The sequence below is a fragment of the Peromyscus leucopus genome, chromosome 1 (genome assembly GCF_004664715.2).
Source record: "Peromyscus leucopus breed LL Stock chromosome 1, UCI_PerLeu_2.1, whole genome shotgun sequence".
NCBI classification, from domain to species: Eukaryota; Metazoa; Chordata; class Mammalia; order Rodentia; family Cricetidae; genus Peromyscus; species Peromyscus leucopus.
The window spans coordinates 41,686,376-41,696,069 of record NC_051063.1 but is presented as its reverse complement, the minus strand read 5'-3'; the positions used below and the strand labels follow the sequence as shown (position 1 = coordinate 41,696,069).

At 43.6% G+C, this 9,694-nt stretch overlaps 1 protein-coding gene across 1 annotated transcript; it reads right to left on the bottom strand.

Annotated features, from left to right (window-relative positions):
- Positions 1–1,492: 1,492 nt before the first annotated feature.
- Positions 1,493–9,363, bottom strand: LOC114684568 (interferon-induced protein with tetratricopeptide repeats 1-like). The gene is made up of 2 exons (XM_028859102.2): positions 9,359–9,363; positions 1,493–4,482 (listed from the first exon to the last, which is right to left on the bottom strand). The coding sequence occupies exons 1-2, from the start codon at positions 9,361–9,363 to the stop codon at positions 3,105–3,107; spliced, it is 1,383 nt and encodes a 460-aa protein (XP_028714935.1). The 3' UTR covers positions 1,493–3,104.
- Positions 9,364–9,694: the final 331 nt, after the last annotated feature.

Here is a 9,694-nt window from a genome sequence, read left to right as displayed (position 1 = left end):
TGTGTGTGTAATGCACAGAGAAGAAATAAAAGGGAACTGGAAAATAAAGAAACCTTCAGGAAATGATGTGTCTGTATAGGCTTTCAGACCCATCTGTTATCCAAAGCACCTGCATGAGACTGACATTTTGTGAAAGACCATGGCACCTCTGCTAGCTGCGATATTCCTGGCTCAGTAGTGAGTGAGTGGGATGGGCTGGCGGGTTTAAATCTTCACTGCATGTTAGAATCATTAGAGAACATCTAAATGAATTGTGCTCAGGCTCATGGATGGCCCGACTGAGCAACACCTCAGAATCAGATTTAAAATCAGTTTTAGAACAATCAATCAAGCCAGGTGGTGGTGGCACATTCCTTTGATCACAGGACTCAAAAGGCAGAGGAAGGAAGATCTTTGTGAGTTTGAGGCCAGCCTGGTCTACAGAGTGAGTTGTAAGACAGCCAGGACTGCTTCACATAGAAATGCTGTGAGAAAAATCAATCAATCAAACAAACAAATCAGAAATCTCAGGTGATTGTGTTGTGTATCTGGGTTTGAACCAGGGACAAAATGGTGCTAGGCATCCTCGATAAATTTGAAATTGCTTGACTGTTGATCTGGGAATCAGCTGAGATTCCAGTTCATCGTTAAGGTGAGGGGCCCCAGGTGCAGTATTTTTACATTGTACCTATTGTTCTTACTGACTCTCTAGAGAGGAAGATGGACAGTCTTCCTAATGCAAAAGAAGACATGTGGAAAATGCGATTATGTATGCTCTGTTCACAGTAGGGTGCAGACAGATGTTAAAACGTGTCCTTACATGATACGTATATGCAGCATTACAGAAGGTGTTCCATACAAATACCTATGACTTGTTCAAAGCCATCACTATTCTTTAAAAATCTGTTATCTTAAGTCTACACAGAGTAGGTCTTAGTGACCTGGCTGCCTATCACTTCAGGAACAAATCCAGTAGCTGCAGGTCACTGCCCACTCCACCCCTAGCTTGATATCACTGTTCTGGTCCTTCTGTCACATTAACATGCACTGGAGACATTGCTGTGCCACTTGGGGGAATTATAGTTGAAGGAAAGCATGGCAGTGACTGTGGGTGATCCCAGGATGATTTCCTGCTAAGGTCATAACAAGCATGGACACAAAATAGGCCACTGATTCACATTCACTGCCTGCTTCTCCATCTTTGCTATGGAGTTTTCATTGTCAGTTCACGGAAAATCAGGTTTGTAGACATTTGTCCTACATTTGACTTTCAGGTCACAATAGAACATTTGGAACAGTAATGGTAACTAAGTACACACAATCTATATTTAATTAATAAGGACGTTACTAGTTGTAGCCTGATGCTCATAAACATAAATGCACAGTGGTTTTCCTTAAATTTATTAACTTAATGTATTTACTTCATAGGCTCTCTCTCTCTCTCTCTCTCTCTCTCTCTCTCTCTCTCTCTCTCTCTTTCTCTCTCTCTTTCTCTCTCTCTCTCTCTCTCTCTCTGTATGTATTGTGCCACCCATTCTTGTTCATTGCACAGCTGTAGAGGCCTCACCTCAACATGCTGTAGTTTCATCCATGCAGTAGTGTGAATGGGAAGACTGGGATAACAAAAGGAGACTATACTCAGAGGGGATAAGGAAGAGCAAAGAAAACCCAAAAGAGCTGCAGGACAGCTAAACAGCAGGAACAAGGAGAGAGGAGATGCAGAGGATGGGGAAGTGCTCCTGAGCATGGGCAGTGTGGGTCAGCAGACACAGTGCACATGGGTGCATGCTGGGCTTGCTGAGCCCAGGACCTAGGAACCACAAGGCATTTTAATCAAGGGGAGAAATTTAAGCGTTTATTCTCTCTAGTTTAGATCCTCCAGGCTACAACTCTCATGGAAGTAAGTGAAGAGGACGAAACTTAGTGACAACAGGACACCCAGGTGTCTGAAACATCCAGTGTCTGACCCACATATCATTCCTTGAAAAACCTAGTAAAGCTGTGTCCCCTTGGGCACGTGTGAAAATGCTCTCCAGGAAGAGAAGAGTCTGCTAAGTTCCCAGAACCCAGCTTGTGAATCAAACTGTGTGTCCTCCTGCTCTCTCCCAATCCTTCCTTCTCCAACCCATCATTTGTTCCCATAGTTACTCTTCCTCAGCATCCATTGAGACTATTAGGGAGCAGTATTATGAATCCTGAGAGTTTTCTTTACTTGAATAAAATAAACATGATTTTGGCTAATCAAAAAAACACTTATTAAAAATATCAGAATTATTTCCCCAAATATCAGGTGAATGAACCCTAAACCCATCCCTAGCAACATAATCCCCAATGATAAACAGCAGCTGTCAGGTAGCGAGGCAGCATCAGTCGCCATTACTATCTCAGGATGTGGAGAATGAAATACAGCCTTCATCTTTACACAGATCCCTTGCGTGGCTTATGTGCACAACTTTCCTTCCTGCCTGCCACTAGACTTCTGTTAGATGATTCTGCTATACCAAGCCTTCTTGAGGACACTGAAGGGATATCCTTTCCATTCTATCAACAAATTACACTGGAAGACTTTGTGATTCAAGGAATTTTACTGAATATATTTTAGTTGAGGGGAAAAAAATCTCATATAACACACTATCAATAGCACAGAAAATCTACACAAATCTCCTTATATCATCTTCTGTCTGTAAGGTCCTGGCAAGTTTCTTCTGCTTGGCTTTCCCCAAACTTAAGACTCTTATTAGCCATGAATGATTCTACACTAAGGTGAGACCTCTCAGATTTCAAGCTCTCCCCTTATTCACTTTGTTTTCTCTGAAACTTCAATGTACTAAGAGTATCTGCTGACCTAAAGTAAAAGATTCCTTGGAGAGTACCTCTTTGTCCAGGACACAGACAGGCAGAGGATGGAAGACTTGCATTCCCAAGACACAGACATAAGGAGAAGATGTCCTAGGATCCCACAGCTCAAGAGTTCAGTCCTGGTCAGTAAGTGAGCAAGTGCAGTGGGGTGCAAGTTCCCTATAGACACCACAATGAGGCATGAAATGAGTTTGGAGTAAGAAATTAGAAAGGAGGCCGGGAACCCTCAGTTATGAGTACATACACTTCACAGGGGTGAGCTGCACTCAAAACTTACGGTTCACTACCCCAGAGAGCCGCAGAGCCAATTCATAGTACTGCAGGGCCGATTCCTTGTCCCCCTTCAGTTTGTGGATGAAGCCCAGCAAGCAGTAGCTCTCCACAATTTGAACACGAGCACGTCTTGTGACTATTTCCTCTAAACTTGCAAGTAGTTTCTTCCAGACAAAGGTTTCTTCTTTTAGATGAAGACCTATTAAGTAGTGGGTGATCGCCTTGTCCTCTGATTTCCGATGAAAGTGTTGGTAACGGCCATAGCGTAAATGAATATCCTGCTCTTTGTGACACTCAAGATTCCTGTACCGTTTCTTCATGTTCAGTGCCTTCTTGAAATTTGCCTCTGCTTCTTCATGTTGGCCGATTTCTGCCTGAACTTCTGCCATGCAAACATAAGCCATCTCAAATCTGGGCCTAAGTTTCACAGTCTCTTGAAATTCAAGAACAGCCTGTTGTGCCGCCTGCCTTTGGGCCGGCTTATCGGTGGATGTTCTCAGTTGCATCACTTGTCTATGGTAGCAGAGCCCTAGTTGGTAATGCAGGTAGCCAGAGGCAGGTGACTCCTGCAAGGCCCTGTGTAACAGAGGGAGAGCCTTGTCTATGCAGCCTTTCCTTCGGTAATACTTGGCTATAGAGCGAAATGTATAGTGTTGGCAGGATGTGCTACTGAGGGCTTCTTTAATGTATGATTCTGCTTCAGCTGATTCCCCTACATCCTGAAGCTTCAGCGCAAGATAAACTTTAATATTCGGATCTTCTGGATTTAACCTGACAGCCTTCCTTAGGGGTTCTAGAGAGATATTCTTGTCATCAAAGTCTGTGTGATAGGCTGCAACTGCATAGCCAATGTTGTATAAAGGGTTTTCAGGATCTTTTTCCAGAGCTCTTTCAAAGCAGCCCAATGCAAGTATATAATTGTTTGGTCCACTCTTCAGAAAGACACAGCCCTTCTCATATTGAATCTCAGCATACTCCGTATTATAGCGGAAGGGACTGCCCAATTCCTTGCGAGTGTTCACCACCTTGTCCAGGTAGGTCTGGGTTTCTGCCAGGCTGCCCATGTGGTAATGCACCCAGGCACTGTTGCTCCAGGTCACCAGGCTTCTCTTGCCCACCTGCTCTCCCTGGATCAAGGCTTCTGCTTCTTTCAAGCTCTGCAGGGCTTCCTCATGCTGGCCTTTCAGGTGTTTCACATAGGCCCTGAGGTTGAGCATCCCCACTTGGTTTTTGCTGTCTAGAACCTCAAGCTCCTCAGAGATCCTCATTTCCAAATCATGTATGTCAAATTTTTTCAACATCAGATTCCATGTGAAGTGACAATTCAGTTCAACCAGATTCTCCTTGACCTGATCACCTTCAGCCTTCTCTCTGTGTGAAGAAAACAGGTGATTTGTTATGTGAGTAATGAACAAAAATTGCCAATTAACGCCAAGCTAAATGCATTTCACAACATTCGTGCTTATTTCCTGAAAGTCTGACCGTATGTTCCTGTAGAATTTCTTGATTTTTTTGAATCAGTCTCTCATCTCCGTTTATTTGTACTGCCAGATACTTCTTGTACATGCATGTACATGTACCTGACTTACAATCTTAGGTTGTAAGTTAATCCTTTCAGTCAAGACTGGAAATTGCCACACAGATACAGGCACAAGAACATGGATGTCAGAGTTCCTACCTGAGGTTAACTCTAAAATTTTATTCCCCATTTCCTTATGTCTTTGAGGATATGGGTACAACTTTATGCCACCTGAGCTGAAATTAAAATAGAAAGTCACAGAATAATAATTTGTATTAATGAGGCAGGGTAGCATTCATATTGTTCACCAAAGGCCCTTGAAGGGAAAGCTGTTACCTCCTAGACTATGGGAGAAGATCTGCAACTCATGGAGACCTGCCCATGTCTCCTCCATTAAGAGCTATTCATGTTGGGGAGGTTCTTGATCTGGCTAATGATCTGCCCTGGAAAGGTAAGTTTACCTTCATCCACACTAAGAAGATAGGAGGAATACTTCTCCCTTCAATGAGGTAATGGAGTATTCTTTCCCAGAGTGTCTTCTCAATGTAGTGCAATGCCTAGCAGCTACCATGAGTTTGGGCTGAGCCTGCCTGCCTTCTGAGTGCTGACCTGGAAGGTAGGACTATTCTGCCCATCCCCCATACTTGTCCTTTCTTTCTCCTCTAAAACTCCCTTCCCAGCCATGGGGCTGCTTGTATAATCTGTTGCTGTCTGTCAAGAAGGCTCAACACAATATTCATGCGTATCCCATACCCCTGTTCACCTCTATTCTCCTATTCTGAGCGTCTACTGAGATTGACAACTTGCTTGCCCTGGGGCTTGCCATGAAAACTACAATAAATTATCCTGGAACTCCCTTTTCAGTCCATTTCTAAGTTCCTTTAAAAGGCAACTAAGCACCCTAAGAGGACACCCAGTCTTCACCTTATCACTAAGATAATACAACTACCAAAAGAACCACAGATTCAATAAAATCCCTATTCGGAGGCACATGACAGTTTTGAAATGAAGCTTTAAATCTCAAATCCTATAAAATATCCCAAGATGCTACAATAATAACAGTGTTTTCGAAACCATAGAATTAGACTCACTATAGTCTAAAACAATCAACATATTTTTGTGCTAGCATGAGTACTCCTGTAAGGAAAAAAGCACATATATGACATGGAGATTTAATTATATAAAGACCCAAGGGGCAAACACTGAATGCATGGCTGAGCCCTTCTGTCTAGGCTGCCACAGAAAAAAAAAGAAACTATCGACACAGAGGCTTACACAACAGAACTTTGCTACTTGTAACTAGGAAATTATTAATGTCAGACTAAATTGCTTGCCTATATATTACCTTACCTAGTAGGTGTTTCTTCTTGAAGAACATGCAAAGGCCACATGCCTTTTCCATGGACAGGATATCTTTCCTGTCTGAGCCATGACTTTGAGTGTGTGTATGTGTATGTGTGCATGTGTGTGTGTGCACACTCATCTGTGTGTGTTCATGTCCATGCATGTGCATGCATGTATGTGTGCGTGTGTGCACATGCCTGTGCTTGCATGTGTTTGTGCATGTGCTTACATGCATCTGTACATATTTGTGTGTGTGTTTGTGTGTTTGCACATATGTGTGCACCTGTGTGTATGCCTGTGTGTGTTCCTGTGTGTATGTGCAAGACGTGTGTGTGTGTGTGTGTGTGTGTGTGTGTGTGTGTGTTTGTGTGGGTGTATTTATACGGGATGCCAATGTCAAGGCATGCATACTAAGGTCAGAGGACAGCATTAGGCACTCATCTTTACCAGCTTGTGTTTGGAGAAAGAAAGCCAAGGGTTCCCTCTCTTCTCTCATCAAAACACAGAGATTGTAATCCTCATGCATGCTTGCCAAGCCCTTGACCCACTCAACCCTCTGAGCTGCACCATTTGATGTCTACACGGGAAGCAAGTCTGATGCTCATTCTTTCCTTTCTTATGGCATTTCAGATCTTAAGGAAAGTGGCTTCAGATTGGGACCACAAAGAGAGCAGCATCAATGACCATGAAGGAAGCCAGTTTGCAGAGAAAACCTGTATCCCTTCTTTTCCTAGGCATCAAGGAATGGACAGAGGATACTCAGAGTGCCCTTGATGTACCAACCTGGAGAAGAGACAGGGCTGTTTGTTCATGTGGACTGTCATTTTGTATGCTGTGAATGTGTGTTGCTCTGGTTATAAATAAAATGCTTATTGCCCTCTAACCAGGCAGGAAGTATAGGCAGGATAAGCAGACAAGGAGAATTCTGGGAAGAGGAAGGCTGAGTCAGGATGAGTCAACAGCCAGACACAGAGGAAGCTTGTTGACAAGGCAGAACTGAGAAAAGGTACCAAGCCAAGTGGCTAAACAGAGATAAGAATTATGGGTTAATTTAAATGTAAGAGCTAGTCAGTAATAAGCCTGAGCTAATGGCCAAGCAGTTAGTTATAAATAATATTAAGCCTCTGTGTGACTGTTTTATAAAAGGCTGCAGGACAGTGGGTGAGAGAATTGTCCCGACTGTGGGTCAGGCGGGACACAGGAAACTCCTGACTGCAATGAGGCTCATTGCACAGTGTAGCAAGAATCTTAAAAGTTCTCATTAATAAAAACAAACCAGAGCCAGGTATTGGGGTGAACCCTGCATGATCAGAGAAACAGAACAAGCCACAGCCACCTCACCTTGCCAATTCCTTAGCTGATCATGTTTCCTCAGACTCAAGCCTCTGAGAACTCATCCAAATAGATGTCAGCTGAACCGCTGCTCAAAATCCTGAAAGCTTAACCAGCTCTAGTTCCTGGTCCTCACACCTTATATACCTTTCTTCTTTCTGCCATCACTTCCTTGGGTTAAAGACATGAGTCACCATGCCTGGCTGTTTCCAGTGTGGCTTACAACTCATGGATATAGAGATAAATTTCTGCCTCCCAAGTGATAAGATTAAAGGCATGTGTGTCAGCATTTTCTGGCCTCTATGTCTGTTTAGTGGCTGTTCTGTCCTCTGAACCCAGATAAGTTTGTTAGGGTGCACAATATATTGGGGGTCACAATATATCACCACAGCCCAGTGCTCTTTGGGCTTATCCCTCTGCTTACTAGTCTGTTCTCATTTTTCAGGGTGCTGTTTTGTAATGAAATGTCTCTATCTCTGTTAGTAATCATGTGGCCCTGGTCCAGTTCATTAATGTTGGACACAAATACTTGGATATTTCAAAAGTGTCCCAGGGAAGCTTTCCCAATTGTGACTAGACTCAGGTCTTTACCTGTAATATTTGATGAGCCAGGCTAGAAAGAGACAAAGGCATAAGAAATTTCCGTCCTCTCAGTCTGTCTCTGCCTGTTTCTCTCTGTCTCTCTCTGAAATAATCAAATGCATGGTTATTCCTTCTTTTACAGAGCACTTAGAAATGATGAAGAGATTTGTGTAGGCAGATTAATCATGGCCCAGGGGCATCAGATTCAATCCTGCTTTTCTTTGCTTCCCTGCCTACAGCAGTGCACAGTGAATTAGAGATTGTGCCCAAACCCTATGGGAAAAAAAGGCATTGGCAGGGCAGCTAAAATCGCCTGAAATCTGAACAGCAGCTGTCCAGGAAGAGATGCCTAGTTGGGAGTTCACAAGGATCCTGCTGAGAACCTGTTTCCAGAGGAGGAGGCACATGAACTTGTGCATAAGTCCTTTAAGCAGAAAAGCTAAGCAGAACAGAGGCAACAGTCATTTGTGTAGGCAACCTGGACAGAAAGCAGCCAGGATCCTACAGCCCTGTGGTTGCTCAGGATCCCCTGTAAAGTTGGAGATCTCCTTTTTCTCATTCTGCAGGAACCACTTTGCAAACCAAATACTTAGGCACCTGGGTCACTTAATCTATGATAATGACCATCACCTGACAGGTCCTATAGCCTTCTAGGCTCTACTTACTTAGGCTCTACATATTTCTATCGCTGTGAACTCTGTATTCTATTTAACCATTCCCCAACAGCTGTCAGCCGCCTACATATTCATGTATGATAGATAGTAATATGTACAAAATCAGAAGAATAATCCCCCAAGTTAAGAGATGCTCACTGTAGCAAAGAGTCAGTGCAAACACCTCCACTGACAGGCACTGTTAATCTGAATGGCAATTTCAAACATAAAAACCCAGGGCTATTCACATAAATAAGATTCGACTGGGTGCCTAGTATTTTTTGAATATATATAGTATATATTGCATATGCAGTGAATATATACGTTATATGTATTCTCACAGAAAACGCGAACAGCATCTCAAGAGGTCCGATGAGGATCTGATGGGTACATCTCATGGACAATGAAGGAGCTGGGTCAGGGAATTGGAAGGAGAACACTCTAAGCAGCTGCTCTCTTTGAGGGCTAAGTAGGTAGAGTGGTAACTTATCCATTCCCGAAGTTCTCTTTGGTAACTGTCTCTCTCTGTGAGATCAGCATGCTAAAGTCTCCCCAGGTGTTTCCAACTTCATGCTTGAGACAGCCTTTAAAACTACAGCCTGCTTGCTGTCACCCTCCAGCCCCATGCTAACAACACACCCATTAAAGAGAGTCCCTGGACACTCAGGGCAATTAGCATCCTTGTTCCCCTTTACAGTAGTAGAAAGAGAAGGCAGAAGACAGAACAAAGGAACAGAAGCAGACTCAGTCAGACCTGGACACAAGCAAATGTTTGAGTCCTGGGTTCACTCAAACTGCAGAGCAGGGAAATCCTTACCCCATAGTTGCTGTGAAGGTGGCAGCAGTTCTCTGGTTTCTCACCAGGACAGGCTCCACAGAATCCTGTCTTCTAACTCTGCTGTCTTGTGGACTTGCACACCAACTGGACTCTCAGAGAAGGGCTGGGAGACAGCTCTGAGCTGTGGTGTGTGTGTGTGCTTTTATAGTCACAGTAAGAACCTGAAAGAGAAAGTGAAACTAAAGCCTGCAGGTTTCTCCTCAGGGAAACTGAGGGCAAACAGGTGTGGGCCTTCTCCTCTCTACTCTGAACCAATGGGAAGAGGGAATCTGGAAAAAAATGACATGTCAGTACCATTCAGCTGTCTAGAGAGAC